At 37.0% G+C, this 19,281-nt stretch overlaps 1 protein-coding gene across 9 annotated transcripts in view; it reads left to right on the top strand.

Moving 5' to 3' along the window:
* Positions 1-19,281, top strand: part of CLASP2 (cytoplasmic linker associated protein 2) — a 184,512-nt gene that overhangs the window by 4,214 nt on the left and 161,017 nt on the right. For 8 of the 9 annotated variants that reach the window (XM_082662814.1, XM_082662815.1, XM_082662812.1 and 5 more), the window contains exons 2-4: positions 10,471-10,549; positions 16,437-16,540; positions 18,838-18,929. In XM_082662814.1, the coding sequence (XP_082518940.1) occupies positions 10,471-10,549; positions 16,437-16,540; positions 18,838-18,929 (275 nt within the window). Of the gene's footprint in view, positions 1-10,470; positions 10,550-16,436; positions 16,541-18,837; positions 18,930-19,281 lie in introns of those variants that run through there. The other variant, XM_082662821.1, reaches the window with a different exon arrangement.

The raw sequence follows: 19,281 nt of genomic DNA, 5'->3' as shown, positions 1-19,281 counted from the left end.
GAAGGATGATACTTTTCAATGTTAGCATCACCTTGATTGTATATCTTATAAACCATCAATTTGTTACAATATACTATTTTTTAGTTTGAAGTCTATCTGTATATATGGATGTTGTCTCTTCCTTTTACCTGCCATATAGGAAGAACATCCAGGTTGTTTTTAACTTTTTCCTGTTCGCATTGTCCTTTTGCATTGTCACCTTGTACATGTGCATGGGAGTTTCTGTAGGGTGGTGATTCTGAACCCTGTCAGATTCAGTGCCTTCTTTTAATGCCCCCTTTACAATCCTGAAATAAAATGTATAGATAATACTCAATACACATCATTTAAAAAAATCCCAGTAATGACCTAACTGTACTATAAAGGAAAATTACACATAATTTATAATGAGATAAAATGTTTCAATATGTAAATGTGCCAGCCTGACTACCCAGGAAGACATAATGCTAGTCAGATGGCTGCATCAGTACATATTGCTATAAATACTGATTCAGACCACTACAGGTATGTGGTTGCTCATTATTCAGACTTCACCAGCGGCATTACTGTTGGTGGTTGTGATATTCTGTGACTATAAATTCTGAACTTTATTTCTTTGACTATACCATCTTAAAGAAATTGACCACCCCATGTGACATCCAATTCATTTAAGTTTTAACTGTCCCATTATCCCTCTTGTCTGAGTTTAAATATCCTAGTCAGTCAATCACACCCTTACATTCATTTTTAATTCTCTTCTCCCTCCTCACTTTTCCTTTGTGGTTCTCATTTGATAAAATGTAATCCTAGTTAATCGAACTCTACCTACCCTGCACCTGCACCAGTGCAACTGAAGGTGGATGGAGAAAAACACAAAACCTCTAACTGATTTCATTTTATTTATTTATTTTTTTGTGGTGCGCGGGCCTCTCACTGTTGTGGCCTGTCCCGCTGCGGAGCACAGGGTCCAGACGCGCAGGCTCAGCGGCCACGGCTCACGGGCTCAGCGGCCACGGCTCACGGGCCCAGCTGCTCCGCGGAATGTGGGATCTTCCCGGACTGGGGCACAAACCCGTGTCCCCTGCATGGCGGACCCTCAACCACTGCGCCACCAGGGAAGCCCCTGCTTTCATTTTAAATTCCTAACCTTCAAGTGGGTCCTCTTTGGAGCCTGGCAATGTTCCTATGTTTTTTTGGTTCATTCATTCTTTCATCTGTTCCTCTCCCCTCAGACCTATCAATAGTTCTGCTTCCATCATCAGTTTCAGCTGATGGCCTTGCTTCCTACTTCACTGAGAATACTGAAGGAACTAGAATTTATTAAGATTCCCACTGCTGTATGTACCCACCTTCCAGCATTTGTACCCATGGCAGGCTCTCAGTATTTGTAGAATCAGTGAAAGTGTGTGAAAGCACATTTGATTTATCTGCTGGCTGCATTCCTGGAAACCTCATATAGTAAAACTGTGTACACACACACAAAAGTGTTAGCCTCTGATAACTTCAAACAGGGCTTTTATTTACTTAAATGACTGGCAGTAGGGCTACCAAGTATGGCCATATACCTTTGGGCTGCAGAGCTGCAGGGAAGAATACTGTGTGTCTCCAATAATTGTTCTTGGTTATGTGTCTAGCAGTGGAAATATTGGGTTATACTTCCTGTCTTGTCCCCCTTGCCCTACCTAGAATTTATCAGTATCTTTAAGTTACTTATTTCCCTCCTTTTTTGAGGGAAATAGTTTTTTAATATATTTATATAAAAACCTGATATTTCTGTTCAGGTTTTCAAAATTTGTAAGCCATCATGTTTTACTTATTTGATCTGTGCATACATGTTCACTTGCCAATTATTCTATCCCATTCTTTTACACATTTTCTTAGATGCTGAGTTAATTTGTGTGGGGAAAAAAAGTCCTGTACACCTACAGTATTTCCTAATGAGAGAAGGAGCATTACAGAAGTATGCTTGTTATGAATAACACATGCCTTTCCTCTGTTGCACCTATGGTGGAAAAAATCTATGACTGTGAATTAAGCTTATGTCCTACCTAGATTTCAAGAACTCTTGTTGTCAGGCTTTCTAACTTTTACATGGAAAGTTGTGATTTTTTTTTTTTTTTTTTTTTGGCCGTACTGCGCGGCATTCAGGATCTTAGTTCTCCCACCACGGATCAAACCCTTGCCCCCTGCAGTGGAAGCGCGGATTCTTAACCACTGGACCGCCAAGGAAGTCCCAGTTGTGATTCTTAAATTGGGGGTAATTACTATCGCGTGCAATTACTTAGCTCTATTGTTGGTTGACAACATTTCTGATTTAAATCATTTTGAAGATTAAACATTATATTGAATTAAAACTCTGTCACCAAGATGACAACTTGCGTGTGAGTTTATTGATGTCAGATTACTCAAAGATGTTCAACCACTTGTAATTCAGAGGTAAAAAGGGAGTGAGAGAGAGAAAGAAAGAATAGGAAAATGACCCTAAAGGTTCTGGGACTTCTTGGGGTTAATAAAATTTCATAATTTTTTTTTTTTGGCCATGCCATGCCACTTGCAGGATCTTAGTTCCCTGACCAGGGGTTGAATCCAGGCCTTGGCAGTGAAAGTCCCAAGTCCTAATTACTGGACCACCAGGGAATTCCCCATACATTTTTAAAAATTTTCAGTTTTGTGGCTTAAAAACACTGTAAAATTTAAGCTTGGTTGTAGCCCAAAGTTTGCTTTTTGGGGTTTCTGTTTTTCTACCTGTTAAAAGGTATGTTATTTGTGCTTTTATGTCTCTCTCTCTCTCTCTCTCTCTCTTTCTATATATATATATATATACACACATACACACATACATATATATACACAATCATACATATATATAAAATTTGGGTGAGCCACGAGGCTTACAGGATCTTAGTTCCCCCACCAGGGATCAAACCTGGGCCCTGGCACTGAAAGTGCCGAGTCCTAACCCCTGCACCACCAGGGAATTCCCATATATTATATATATTAAATATTTTATTGTTGTATATTTTATATTATATAATATGTTTTATATTTTTATTTTATATTTTATATATACATGTTAGAAACTACATTATTTTTGCTCTTTTTTTTAAAGGATCTGAATGGAGGCATTTGAGTTCCTAAGAAATTGGTGAGGAGCAAATTGGAATACTGCTCTAGTTGTTTTTTCTTCTTTTTTCAGGGTTTTAGTATTCTACTGAAAGGATCCTTAGCCAAGATGCAGGCTACGTTGAAAGATGTCTAAATGGAAATTCAAGAAAGTTATTTGTAGCTCCATGGTAAATCTTGATGTTTGCTGTGTCATATTCACTCACCAGATTCTTTAGGAATGTGTTGGCTATTATTGGGTCTTTATTTACTATCCCATGCGAATTTTAGAACCAGCTAGTCAAGTTGCACCAAAAAATTGTGGCTTTTTATTGGGATTACATTGGATGTCATCTTTTGGGGGGAAGATTTGATATCTTTATAATATTGAATTTATCATAAATTGCAAATATATTGTTTCATCAGTTAAGTCTTTCTATTAATGTCTCAAAGATATCAATAAGTGCTCTTTAAAAAAAATAGCATAACCTCAATACTATTATACATAAAAAGTTCCTTGATATAAAATATGTTGGGTTTAAATTTCTAGTTTTTAAAAATGTAGTACAAATTTTTAAATTAGTTGTTTTAAGAAAAATCAGGATCTGAATAAGGTTCACATGTTGTGATTCATTAATATATTTGTTTTCTATTGCTGCTGTAACAAGTTACCACACACTTTGTATCTTAAAACAAAGTACATTTATTTTCTTACAGTCCTGGAGGTCAGAAGTCAGAAATGGGTTTTATTGGTATAAAATCAAGGTTTCAGCAGGATTGTATTCCTTCTGGAGACCTTAGAGAATTTTCCAGCTTCTAGAAACTGCCTACATTTCTTGACTTATGGTCTTTTCTTCCATCTTCAAAGCCCTCAGTATCTCATCCTCCCGATCTTTCTTTCTGACCACTGCTTCTGTCATCACATCTCCTCTGACTGACTGATTCTCCACCCTGTCTCTTATAAGGACTCTTGGGCCCAGGATAATCCCAGGGTAATTTCCCCATCTTAAGATCCTTAACCACATCTTTAAAGTTTTTTTTACCATGTAGTTAATCTTTTCACAGGTCTGGGGATTAGGATGTGAACACATTGGGAGGCCATTTTTCTGCTTACCTCAGTTAACATGTTTATTTGTTTATTTATTTAGGCTGGGTTGGGTCTTTGTTGCTGCACATGGGCTTTCTCTAGTTGCCGCGAGCAGGAGCTACTCTTCGTTGCAGTGTGCAGGCTTCTCACTGTGGTGACTTCTCTTGTTGTGGAGCATGGGCTGTAGGTGCGCGGGCTTCAGTAGCCGTGGCATGTGGACTCAGTAGTTATAGTAGTTATAGCTCATGGGCTTAGTTGTTCTGCGGCATGTGGACTCTTCCTAGACCAGGGATCAAATCTGTGTCCCCTGCATTGGCAGGTGGGTTCTTAACCACTGCACCACCAGGGAAGTCCTAACATGTTTATTAAGTCTCTTAATCTGTTTCTCCCTCAGTGCCTTTTAAAAAAATTCTTGGCTTTTGTTTGTGGTAGAGTTTCCCACAGTCTGGATTTTGCTGATTTCATTCCTATGATGTTTTCTCTGTATTTCCTATAAATTGGTAGTTGGATCTAAAGTTTGATCAGAATCAGTTTTTTTTTTTTTTTTTTTGGCAAGACTACTTCATAAGTAGTGCTCTTCTTCCACCAGCTGGCATGTAACATTAGGAAGGCACGTAAGGTCTTGTTCTGTGACGGTAGCAGCCATTAATGTTCAGTGTTTAGATCTCTTATTCATTAGGGTTTACGAAATGATATTCTAATTATGTCATTCCTTCATTCATTAGCTGGAATACTTTTATAAAGAGAAACTTCCACTGTTTACTAGTATTTGGTTACCCAGTGGTATAGTTTATATATAAACTATAGTTTATAGTTCGTATGATTCTTTATTTACTAATTGTCAAAATAATGAGGTAAAAATAACTAGTATCCTCCAGTGTTGACCAGATAGTTTTTGTTATCATTATGAACTCTTGCATTTAACTATATGTAATGCATTTCAAGACAATACAGTTATTATCCCCCCCCCCCGTTTTTTTTTAGTGTTCAGGCTGGTTTCTTTGGTGTTTTTTTGTTTTGTTTTGTTTTGTTTTGGGCCACGCTGCATAGCATGTGGGATCTTAGTTCCCCAACCAGGGATCGAACTCGAACCCATGCCCCCTGTAGTGGAAGGGCAGGGTCTTAACCACTGGACTGCCAGAGAAGTCCCCAGTTATTATCCTTATTAATATCCAAGCTGTTCTATCACATGACCCTAATAATCTTTGATAGAGTCTTTGATATCTGGTATAATGAGATCATATTTTCTGCTCCTGCCCTGGAATCAGCCACTTCTCCAAGAAGCTTTGGTTCCTTTTTGTGGGAAATGGTATGTGGAAACTACAGTGTGGGTACTAATGGAACTTATTGTTACTCATCTGATCACTGTTTCCAGATTTTTCTCAATGCATAGGGTTAGGTTTAATTTAAAGAAAAATATATCATGAGTTCATACTGATATTCTAATTCAGATTCAGGACTGCAGTTTTTACTATTATATATCTTCCATCTGTATCTCCTTCTATCAACAGAATTTCTCAAAACATTGACAGTTTCTTTTTTGCAGAGTTTCATTTTTGTCCTTAGGGTATATCCCACTGGAGAGATAATAGTCAAATTGCTGTATTTTAAAGTCACTTGGAATAGTCTTCTGTGTGGTTATGCTACTAATTGAGTATACATTTAGGTTTACTTATTTTATTTGATTTTCAATGAAATTAGTTATTGCTACAAAGAAGGTATATTCAAAATAGTGTGGTTTCTTTCTCTGTTCCTTATAGCCTATTGCCAACCATAAAATTTTTTTTCTGATTATCTTTCCATTGTTGCTATATTTTAAATAAACTAAATCTATTTGTAGTCCCCTTTTTAAAATATACACATGCATTTCTCCAACTTGCTTTTTTCACTTAATATATCTTGGAGAGCATTGCATAACAGAAGTAGGGTAGCCCTCATTTTTATTTTTAAAGTGTCATAGTACTCTCTAGTGTGGATGTACCATAATTTTTTGAATCTGTCCCATACCACTGATGAATGATCGGATAGTTTCCAGTCTCTTGCAATAATCTTTGTGTGTCTTCTCTTAATTTTGCTGGTATATCTCCGGGGTAGATTCCTAAGTCAGATCTTACTAAGAGTTCATGTTTTTCCTGTTGATTTGAGATACTGCTTTTATCATCTATTAAATTTTGTGTATGAGTGTGTCTATTGGTGCACTTTCAGTTAATTTTTAAAATAGCTTTATTGATGTAATTCACATATTGTACAGTTCACTCATTTGAAGTGTACAGCTCATTTTTTGGTAGTATATTTGTAGGTATGCATGACAGTCAGCACAGTCAATTTTAGAACATTTTCATCACCTCAGAAAGAACCCTGATGGCATTTTTCACAGAACTAGAACAAAAAATTTCACAATTTATATGGAAACTCAAAAGACCCCGAATAGCCAAAGCAATCTTGAGAAAGAACAGTGGAGCTGGAGGAATCAGGCTCCCGGACTTCAGACTGTATTACAAAGCCACAGTAATCAAGACAATATGGTACTGGCACAAAAACAGAACTATAGTTGGATGGAACAGGATAGAAAGCCCAGAGATAAACCCACACACATATGGTCACCTTATCTTTGATAAAGGAGGCAAGAATATACAATGGAGAAAAGACAGCCTCTTCAGTAAGTGGTGCTGGGAAAACTGGACAGCTACATGTAAAAGAATGAAATTAGAACATCTCCTAACACCATACACAGAAATAAACTCAGAATGGATTAAAGACCTAAATGTAAGGCCAGACTCTATAAAACTCTTAGAGGAAAATATAGGCAGAACACTCTATGACATGCATCACATCAGGATCCTTTTTGACCCACCTCCTATAGAAATGGAAATAAAAACAAAAATAAATGGGACCTAATGAAACTTAAAAGCTTTTGCACAGCAAAGGAAACCATAAACAGGACAAAAAGACAACCCTCCGAATGGGAGAGAATATTTGCAAATGAAGCAACTGACAAAGGATTAATTTCCAAAATATACAAGCAGCTCATGCAGCTCAATATCAAAAGGCAAACAACCCAATCCAAAAATGGACAGAAGACCTAAATAGACATTTCTCCAAAGAAGATATACAGATTGCCAAAAAACACATGAAAAGATGCTCAACATCACTAATCATTAGAGAAAGGCAAATCAAAACTACAATGAGGTATCACCTCACACCAGTCATAATGGCCATCATAAAAATTCTACAAACAAATGCTGGAGAGGGTGTGGAGAAAAGGGAACCCTCTTGCACTGTTGGTGGGAAAGTAAATTGATACAGCCACTGTGGAGAACAGTATGGAGGTTCCTTAAAAAACTAAAAATAGAACTACCATACGACCCAGCAATCCCACTGTTGGGCATATACCCTGAGAAAACCGTAATTCAAAAAGAGTCATGTACCACAATGTTCATTGCAGCTCTATTTACAATAGCCAGGACATGGAAGCAACATAAGTGTCCATCAGCAGACGAATGGATAAAGAAGATGTGGCACATATATACAGTGGAATATTACTCAGCCATAAAAGGAAATGAAATTGAGTTATTTATAGTGAGGTGGATGGACCTAGAGTCTGTCATACAGAGTGAAGTAAGTCAGAAAGAGAAAAACAAATACCGTATGCTAACACATATATATGGAATCTAAAAAACAAACAAAAAAATGGTCATGAAGAACCTAGGGGCAAGACAGGAATAAAGACACAGACCTACTAGAGAATGGACTTGAGGATACCGGGAGGGGGAAGGGTAAGATGGGACAAAGATGAGAGTGGCATGGACATACATACACTACCAAATGTAAAATAGCTAGTGGGAAGCAGCCGCATAGCACAGGGAGATCAGCTCGGTACTTTGTGACCACCTAGAGGGGTGGGAGGGAGGGAGACGCAAGAGGGAAGAGATGGGGATATATGTATATGTGTAACTGATTCACTTTGTTATAAAGCAGAAATTAACACACCATTGTAAAGCAGTTATACTCCAATAAAGACGTTTAAAAAAAAATTGGTTCTGAAGAACCTAGGGGCAGGCAGGAATAAAGACACAGACGTAGAGAATGGACTTGAGGACCCGGGGAGGGGGAAGGGTAAGCTGGGACGAAGTGAGAGAGTGGCATGGACATATATACACTACCAAATGTTAAATAGATAGCTAGTGGGAAGCAGCACAGGGAAATTGGCTTGGTGCTTTGTGACCACCTAGAGGGGTGGGATAGGGAGGGTGGGAGGGAGACACAAGAGAGAGGAGATTTGGGAATATATATATATGTATAGCTGATTCACTTTGTTATAAAGCAGAAACTAACACACCATTGTAAAGCAGTTATACTCCAATAAAGATGTTTAAAAAAAAAAAAAAACCTAGTAGCTTTAGCTGTTACCTTCCTATCCCCCTCATACGCTGGGTCCTAAGTACCGCTAATCTACTTTCTATCTATGGATTTGCTTATTCTGGACATTCTTATAAATTGAATCACAGAACATGTAGCCATTTGTGTCTGGCTTTTTCACTTATCATAATGTTTTAAGGTTTATCCATGTTGTAGCATGTGTCAGTCATTACTATTTATAGCCAAATCATATTTGATTGAATGCATATACCACATTTTGTTTATTCATTCATCAGTTGATGGACATTTGGGCTTTTCCACCTTCGGGCTGTAGTGAATGATGCGTAATGAACATTGGCATGCAAGCATCTGTTTGCGTCCTGCTTTAATTCCTTTGGGTATATACCTAGGAGTGGAATTATTGGGTCCTCAATGTTTCTGCGCCACCCCCCACACTTTAGGCCTTCTTTTTTCTCATGATTCATAGAGGGGTTTTCTTCTTCCCCAGTGGTAGACTGCCGTTGCTTCTTATTCTGTTCTTGCTGGCTGGTTTATGGGTAGTGGGGCTGGTCCAGCTGTTTTCCTGGTCCAGCTTCAGTCTTAGGAACCCTCTGTCCCTGAATCTTGGGGGCAAGGCTTTATCAGAAATCCTGCCCCTCCTCAGCTGAAACCTTTAATCATCGGAGCCCAGCATGGTTTTTTGCTTCTACCCTTGAAGTAGAAGCCTTTTTTTTTTTTTTCCTTTTCTCTTTACTTAATAGGTATGAGTTTTTACCTCTGTCTAGAGGGTAACAGCGTTGTCTTTCCCTCAGTAGCTTCAAACTGTCGTTTCTTGTAGGACAAGGAAACGGGAAAGGTTTGTGCTTTTCCTGCAGAGGCAGCTGCTCCCTTCCTATGAGACCTGTAACCACCAAGAGACTTTCTCTTATCTCCTGCCCTGTCCTCAGTCTTAATTATGAGTGTCCAGTGGAGGTTTGTGGAGAAAGAGCTGGCAAGTGGGTGTGAACTCTCCTTGTGTCTGCAGCTAATAGGGATTCTGTATTTTCATGCTAACCCACACTCAACTATTAACAGTGAGTTGAATATAGCTGAATTCTTTTTACGCACTTGCATCTCAGCTTCATTTTCCATCTGTCCTCTGCCGCATGTGACCTACTGCTTATGTCCCATTCTCCTTGGCACCTGTCTTTCCTAAAGATTTCAACCTAGATGATTATTCTACAACCTTAGCTTTCTGATGAATTCAAGAATAGTTATGGTTTTGTAGATTATTTGGCTTTTTCTTGTTTATGGTGGGAGTGATGGTTTTTTCCAGTTTCTTCATCCCAGACAGAAGCTAGAATTCCTCTGTAATTAAATGTGCTGTTTTGTTTAACTGTTTCATTTAAGAAACATTTCAACATTACAGGAAAGTGACAGGTATAGTCAGTGAACTCCTGTGTACCCTTCACCTAATTTACCAGTTATTAATATTTTGCCAAATATGCTGTATCCCTATCTTCCTGCATTTGCACGTCATCATCATTATTATTATTATTGAACCATTTGAGAATAGGGTGCTAAGCTAACCCTCATGACTGTTCACCCTGAATGTTTCAATCTCCTTATTTTTTAAAAAACTTGGTAATATATGAAGATCTTTATGTCAGCAGTTACATACTGATATTAAAATATACATCAGTGGGCTTCCCTGGTGGCGCAGTGGTTGAGAGTCCGCCTGCCGATGCAGGGGACACGGGATCGTGCCCCGGTCCGGGAAGATCCCACATGCCGCGGAGCGGCTGGGCCCGTGAGCCATGGCTGCTGAGCCTGCGCGTCCGGAGCCTGTGCTCCGCAACGGGAGAGGCCACAACAGTGAGAGGCCTGTGTACGGCAAAAAATAAAAAATAAAATAAAATATGCATCAATAATTTGTATTCATTAAAATTTCTTTCAATCTGTAGGTGTCATTAATGGGATTGGAAATTTTAAGTGCCTTCGTGGACAGATTATCAACACGATTTAAGTCCTATGTAGCAATGGGTAAGTTAACTTTATTTAAAAATTATTGTAGGGTTTGACATACTTTTTTCTCATAATTTTTAACAGAATTAGTTCTTTGTAAATGCGAAAATGTAATTTTATACAACCCAGAGATCTGCCACTTAGCATTTTAATTTGCCGAACATAAAAGATTTTAAGCCTATTTAAATAAATATGTTCCTTTTAAGACAAAAACAAAGGCAAAAAACTTACCGAATATACTGCTAATAGATTTTTACTTTGTATTTTCAAATTTTTAACTTATCTTTTACTTTTTTGTAACATATTAATAATTTATAATATAATTCGCAGCACCACTTTTCACTTATCTATGGTGAAGGACCAGTTTTTTCATTGCTAGTCTACTGCAGACCAATATTTTGTAAAATACAATACAAATAAATTACAGCAAAATGAAATGAAAAAAATACAAGGCTCAGTTTTTTATTGGTAGATTCAACAAATGTATAATTTACTTTGGTCAGATTGTTTCCAAACCTTGTTTTAGAAAAACTTACAATTTCTTTACCACAAGTAGTTTGTAGACTGGTCCTGGGCTGCTGGCTGTACTTTGAGCAGCACTTACTTACAGTGTGTTTGCAGTCCAGAACGATGTGCTAGTATAAGCTCTTTGTATAGTAGTTAGATTGCACAGTTGGCTTTGACTTATCTTTTAAACCTAAGTGACCTTTGTGTGCCTTTTGGAGTGCTTCAGTGAGTGGATTTGGTCCTATTATATAGAAATATATTTAAGGGTAACCTCAGATGTTTGTGATTTCTTTTATGGATTAAGTTAATGCCTCATAATGTATCATCACCCTTATTTTCAAATTATCTTTGGTCAGCTTCATGTTCGGTATGCCACTAAATTCTGCCAATTTCTTCTTTTATTTTTATTGTCTGTCCTTTCAGCAGAAGCATCTTAGTGACTTTCTCTATCTCTATTATTTCCCTTTTAATCAATACCTGGTTCCAATTGAATCTTTGTATGAATATCTTCTGAAAAGATGATTTTTAAGCTGTCAGTCTCCTGCTTAAAATCCTATGATAGATGTTAAAAACTGTGCTTTGCAAACATGTGTTACTTGCTTATGTATTCTCTTAATGTATTTTGAATCATTGTTAGTAAAAATTCACATTTGTAGCTTGTCTTGAAAAATTGGCCAGTGTGGCAACCCTGCTCTTCCATTTCCACATGTAAATAAAGGCAGAAGCTCTGTCGTAGCTTCCTTTTTGTCTGGGTCATGAGCTTTCCAATCCATAAGTCCCTCCCATCTCCTCTTGTTTCCTCATAACTGAGAATTTCAGTTATAATACACAGAGGTTGGAATACTGCAGTTCTTAGGTCTGGTTCATTTTTGGCATTTCTGGTACCTCCCTGACTGTAGGCACCTCTGTTTGTCACCCCTGCCCTGTAGTAGCTCCCTATTATTAGTTGTTACAGACAATATTTTAGACTTGAGAGTAATTCTAGGTATCACGTATCTCACTTATTTTTCAGACACAAGGAGGGCCAGGTGGGGTTTGATATGCCTACTGACTGCTCATATTGAGGCAGTAGGAGTATTAGGACCAGAACCCTAGTTTGCTGCCTCCCAGGATTGTCCTGTTTTCAAAACTTATTTCTGTTTTTCTGTCCTTGGTGTTTCAGTTCTCTCAGAGTGTATGGCTCTTCTCCACCTCAGCAGCCTTATTTATTTGTGATTGTCAGTAAATACTCTCCACTGTTGTTAATCAAAAACTTGCTCACTCTTGTTAGTTCTGGCTTAGCTTGTTTATGCCTCTGCTGTGCTGTTATTTCTTTTTGAAATCCTCTCTTCTTCTCCATGGTCCTTCCTTTCTGGGGTTTTTTTGGATTTTTTTTTTTTTTTTTTTTTATGGCTGTGTTGTGTCTTCTTTGCTGTGTGCAGGCTTTCTCTAGTTGTGGCAAGTGGAGGCTACTCTTCGTTGCGGTGCACTGGCTTCTCATTGCGGTGGCTTCTCTTGTTGCAGAACACAGGCTCTAGGCGCGTGGGCTCAGTAGTTGTGGCTCGCGGGCTCTAGAGTGTAGGCTCAGTAGTTGTGGTGCATGGGTTTAGTTGCTCCGCAGCATGTGGGATCTTCCCAAACCAGGCCTTGAACCCATGTCCCCTGCATTAGCAGGCGGATTCTCAACCACTGCACCACCAGGGAAGCCCCCTTCCTTTCTGTTTTAACGATTTACTTCTGATTTCAATATCTGGGAGGTTTGCAGATTAATCTTACCACATACTGAATTTTTTTTTACTTCATGATTCTTATACCTGTAAATATTAATAAATTGCATTAAGTTGTTTTTGTTGGTTAGTGTTTTCTGTATGTTTCCCACATATCTACATATTCTCATATGTATAACTTTATCTTTTAATCTCCTAACTCTTTCTGGTTATCTGTGTGCATTTACTGTTAGTATTGTTTTCATTTTGAACCCTAAGTGTTCATTATTTTTCTTAGTGAAACCTGAACTTGTTACTACTTGAGAGTCAGTGTGATATAATAGGAAAATTTCATCCCAGTTTTGCTACCATTTATTGAATGCCCACTTTTTATCCATTTACTGGGCTTCTCTACTTTACATATATGAAAGATTATCCTCAAATAATTATTTCTAATTTGTATGACAGCTCTACAAGAGAGGCTACAGTATATCTGTGTGCTCTTAAAGAGATATAGTACTAGACTAAGAATCCCAGAGTTAGCTTTCTTGTTTTACTCCATCATAGATCTTAGCCAAACCATTTTAGGAGCCTTTCCGTAAAAGGAGGGAATTGAATTAAGTTATGTGCTGAAGGGTTTTTTTGATAATGTAACCTTAGATATATGTAACTTGATGTGGTGATATTGTTTTCCTTTTGGTACACTTAGGTTATTAACTATCATTACAGATACTTTTTATCTTTTTACATTAAAAGTGAAGTTTTAGGAAAATTGAGGTTCATGTTCAGTTTTAGACAAAGTACCAAAAAAAGTATGGACTCTATTAATGTAATTCTTTAATATATTTAAATTTTCTCTTGTGACTACATGTACTGTGGAAAAATTTAATGTTCAAACCAAAAAAAAAAAAATACAATTTACATTTAACAGTGATCACCAACCAAGTTTTTTTTTTTTTTTTTTGCCGTACCATGCAGCTTGAGGGATCTTAGTTCCCTGACCAGGGATTAAACCTGTGCCCTAGGCAGTGAAAGCATAGAGTCCTAACCACTGGACCACCAACCCTGGTTTTATGATTCCCCCAAGCCTGGTTTTATGACAACAGTAAAGGATTTCATATTTTACAAATCTTAAACAGATAGTTTTAGTCCAAAATGGTTTTGTAGAAAGGGTATTAGAACAGTCAGGATGCCTGGTCATCAGCTTTGCATCTCGTACAATGGTTTGCATCTTGTACAATGCTAAGAGAATAAAATATGCTAACACCTATGCTTCAGATTTCTTCCCTGTTTTCACTGTCCAAATTCCAGTCTATGATAGATGTATTTGTTTGTTTAACAAGCTCTTTTTGAGAGTTTACAGACTGAAAAGCTCTGTTTTGTATTCCCAATAATTATTGATTGCATGTTCATTATCTACAGGTCTTTAAGGAATAGTGCTAACACTTCTGAATGGTTGTTATGGGCTTGGCCACAGGTGCTTTTTACCAGTTTTACTTATTCTCTCACTAGCTGTGTGAGGTATAGACCTGGATCCCTCCTTGTTTTACAGACAAAGAAACTTTGAAGTTAAGAGAAGTTTACTATCTTGCATAATTAAGTAACCAGTAGAGCTAGAAATAAATCTTGTTCTGTTTGGCTCCAAGAGTTTATATGTTAAAAAGGAAAAAAATTATGAATTTTTTTGTTTAATTTAATAGCTGTACATCTTAAGTTTATGTAGTATGAGGTTTTTTGTTTTAGTTGTTTATGTTTTACAAATTTTAGTTTTTAAATTGAAGTGAGCCCCGTTTGGGCCAAAAAAAATTTTTTTTTTTTTTTTTGGCTGCGCCGCACAGCATGCGGGATCTGAGTTTCCCAACCAGGGATTGAACCCGTGCCCCCTGCAGTGGAAGCACGGAGTCTTAACCACTGGACCACCAGAGAAGTCCCTTTATTTTGTTTTGGAGTTAAACTCTACCTCTCAGGAATGAAGTGTATATTTTTTTTTCATTATTGTTATGTGGTTGTTAATACACACACACACACACACACACACACACACACACACACACACACACACACACACACACACACACACACACACAACACCTCAGTCACAAATAAATGGAAGTAGTTATAACTGTAGCCTAACACTGTGTAGATTACTTAAATCCTGATTTCACTATTTGCTACTTGTGTGACCTTGGTCAAAGTATTTAATCGCTCTGGGCCTTCTCTATCAAACGGGCCTACTCTGTTTCATAGGATTGTTATGAGGATTAAGTGAGATAATTCAGTGCTTAGTACATAATAATATCTAACATTTACTAGTGTTTAGTATTGTCTTCTGTCTGTCAGAAGCTATCAGAATGAGTCCCACAATAGCCAATCCTGTAGATATAGGTGAATTTCTCTGGTGTTAACAATGCATCTAAGCAAAATGAGAAGGATTTATATTGTTTCAACTGACAGATACTTCAGTTGCCTCATGATTAGGCTTATGATTTTTATGACAAGGACTTTGTTTTCTTACACAATCATTTCCTTGATTAAGCTTAGATTTTTGGATGATCTTTCCATTTTGTATGGTTGGCTTCTCACTTGAATCATTTTCTTCCAGAAGGATGCGTTCCTTCTTTCCTTAAATGTTGTTGATTATTATATCAGTTCTGGTTGTTATGTTATAGACAATGTTAACATTGCAGCATACATTTGCATTACATTACATACACATTTAATTATATGTGTCTATAAATAAACTAGAGACTCATTGAATGCTTACCCAGTGTCCTTCACTCTCTGAGTTGTTTACGTATATTTCAGTAATCTTCTGAGGTGAGTACTGCTGCACATATTTATGGGTTGAGGAGATAAAGACAAAAAGATTAAATAGTTTGGTCACACACCTAGTAATACTACACTGAGTGGTAGTGGTAATTTAAGGGATTACAAAAAGATAATTTTGACTATGAGGTGTTTTTGCCCTATGGGCTGACTTTAGAAACTATAACCTCAGTTCTAGCCCCCCTCCCGTTTCCTTCCCCCCAGACCTAACAGATGTGATTTCTTTGTGGTGCTTTGTTGATTTATAGTTACAGCAACCTGTTTCATGAAAACTCTCTAAGAATGGACTCTAACCTGCCTTTCCTGCCTCCTTTCATGGAATAGTGTCAAAGTCTTGGACATAATAGAGAAAGACCTCAGTCCCATGGACCCGTGCTTTGTTTTTGTCATTTGAGTAATATGTTGTACATATAGAATAATACGTATCAAGCATGTACAATTTAAAGAATAACTATAAAACCAACACCTGCCTGTGCCCAGGTCAGAGAACTAGAGCTCTGCCAGTTCCTTATATGCTCCCTCTGCATTTCCTGATGACACCTCCCACCCTCTACCAGAGATGACTGCTGTCATGACCTTTGGGATAATCACTCCCTTGTTGGTCTGTAGAGCTTAACTGTCTATATGTATCTCTAAACAGAATAATATTAAGTTTTGCCTGTTTTTTGAACATTATTATTATAAGTGGGTGTCATACTGTATGTATTCTTTTGAAACTTGCTTCTCATTTATTTTTTATTGTACTCATGAGTAAAGAACTTGAAACAGTTTGCTTACCTCATAACTTTTCATTTATGGAAATAATTGATGTTTGTAATTTTGTAAAATACAGTTTATAATGGAGATGAATTATAAATATGTATTCTTTTCCCCCTTAATTTCTCTAGTTATTGTAGCTTTAATAGACAGAATGGGAGATGCCAAAGACAAGGTTCGAGATGAAGCTCAGACTCTGATACTGAAGTTAATGGATCAAGTAGCACCACCTATGGTAGGCCTACATTTTAGAATTCAGATTTTGCTAATTAATGATTAAATAACAGTAAAGATAGATGGTAATCACTGCAAGTCAGTAAAACCCCAGGGACATAAAAGCTAATATTTTAAACAGTAAATTATTGCTAATGCTTTAAAGAAGTTGAAATTTAAGATAAAGTGTCAATATTTAACTTTTTGATTTTTTGCTTTCCTTTTTCTTACTTTTAATGCTTTTTCAAAAAGCTAACTCATAGATTTAAGTGATTTGACAATGTACTGATTATACTGTTTGTTAGGATTTTCTGGTTTTTGCTACCTACAAATAATACAATATTCAGTGAGAAAGCTTATTTTGAGAACTACTGAATGTTATATGAATTTCTGCAACTCTTACTGAAACAAGGAGAAAATTTCTTATTTTAACAGATGGTTACTAATTATATAAGGCATATATTAGATGACGGTGACCTGTGTTTTATGAATATGGTAGAAAAAAATTGCCCTTACGGATGTATTTTGAAAGAGGAGTAACAATAAATTGACACGTAAACAAAGATTTAAAGAGTAGCTCATGCCGGGGGCTTCCCTGGTGGCGCAGTGGTTGAGAATCCGCCTGCCAAGGCAGGGGACACGGGTTCGAGCCCTGGTCCAGGAAGATCCCACATGCCGCAAAACACCTAAGCCCATGCGCCACAACTACTGAGCCCATGTGCCACAACTACTGAAGCCCGCATGCCTAGAGCCCGTGCTTTGCAACAAGAGAAACCACCACAGTGAGAAGCCTGTGCACCACAACAAAGAGTAGCCCCTGCTCGCCACAACTAAAGAAAGCCCTTGCGCAGCAATGAAGACCCAATGAAGCCAAAAATAAATAAATAAATTTATTAAAAAAAAATAAAAGAGTAGCTCATGTTAAGTGGGAAAAAAACCAGAATTTACAAAATATAGTGATACTAATTGTTATCATTTAAAATACAGTTTAAGAATTATATTACATATGTTTTATAAAAAATCCAAATAGTAGTGAAAGTAAACTTCCTCAGAGTTTTTATACCATAGAGTATAAAGATATATATATAATCCTTATAATTTGATGGGTATCCTTTGACACTTGCTTAGCAGTTCAAATTTTAACTTGTTTTTGACATGCTGTTATTATGAGTGCTGTAAAGAGCATCCTTGTACATGTGTCTTTGGACATGAATGTAATTATAGAACAGAGTTACAGAGACAGTGTTGCTGGATCAGGTTATTCACATTTAACACTTTTTTGGTAAACTTCCAAGTTACCCTCCACAAAGTTTGGCAGAAGGAAATAATATTAGTAGAACTGAATATAGAGTCCAGGGAGAATAGAGTTCAGGAGTAGGGATTTGTGTGTATGTGTGAGAGTATGTGTGTATGTATGTATGTACACATTAATTTAGTAAATGGTAAGGGTGGTGTTTCTTAAATGTGGAGAAAGGATTGATTGGGACAATTGGCTATACGTTTAGAAAAACAAAGTTGAATTCCTTCTTATAACAAACCCATATAATTGTTTTAGATTGTTTGTATAGGTTTATCTATGCTTTTTCAAAAAAAAAAAAGATTATAGTGGGTAGCAATAGAATGATTATGTTTCTGTATTTGGATCCAGTGTTAAAAGGAAAAAACCCCTGAATTATAAAATGCTGAAAAAGCCTGTTCCATGTGACAGTCTGTACTAGTTGCTAGGCAACATTGGACCTTTTAAATGCTTACAATACTACTAGGCTTATAATGGTAACATTGTTATTGAAGGTTTCTAAAGTTTAGAAGAAATTATATGTCCTTGGAAATTTTAAGGTTTTTAAATGTTGGACACAATTCTTCTGAGAATAATTGAAATCTAAAGTGAAAGATATAAAATAAAAATTGAAAATGTGATTAAGATATTTAAAAATGGGTGAGAGGGCTTCCCTGGTGGCGCAGTGGTTGAAAGTCCGCCTGCCGATGCAGGGGACACGGGTTCGTGCCCCGGTCCGGGAAGATCCCACATGCCGTGGAGCGGCTGGGCCCGTGAGCCATGGCCGCTGAGCCTGTGCGTCCAGAACCTGTGCTCTGCAACGGGAGAGGCCACAACAGTGAGAGGCCTGTGTACCGCCAAAAAAAAAAAAAAAAAAGGGTGAGAGCAGCATCAGTGCAAATTTGGCTTAGAAAAACTTGTAGAGAAATCTGTGGGAAAATTTAGCTACCAATAAGGTTGGTAGTAAAGTTGGGAATAGATAAAAGATTATAACATGAGTAATTTAATTTTTTGTTATACATGTTTACTTTTCTTTCAAATAGTACATTTGGGAACAGTTGACTTCTGGTTTTAAGCACAAGAATTTTCGATCTCGAGAAGGCGTGTGTCTGTGTCTTATTGAAACATTAAACATGTAAGTTTTATGATTACTGGAGTATATTTTTCATTTTTCTAAAAAAGAAAAAGCAAAATCCATTTCACAAAGCTCAAGGAAAGCTATGGAAATAACAAATTTTAAATAGTTATTAATTTATCTCTGGCACCAGAGTTTTTCTATTTGATAGCTTTATCTGTTAATTTTTTTGTATGTATGTTGTTATCTTTCATGTTGTTAATTTAAAATTATTAGTCATTGATAAGAAGAGTTTCTTTTTTTCTCTTTAGTATGTTAATAGTTGCCAACCAAGTAGATGGTCATATAACAAATACACTGATATAACTTAGGATCTACCTCTGTTCTGGACCCAGTTTGGAATTTTTTTAAA

Source organism: Grampus griseus (assembly GCF_964374135.1).
Source record: "Grampus griseus genome assembly, chromosome: 10".
Lineage (NCBI taxonomy): Eukaryota > Metazoa > Chordata > Mammalia > Artiodactyla > Delphinidae > Grampus > Grampus griseus.
The sequence above is the reverse complement of the archived record's forward strand: the minus strand, read 5'-3'. Positions and strand labels throughout refer to the sequence as shown.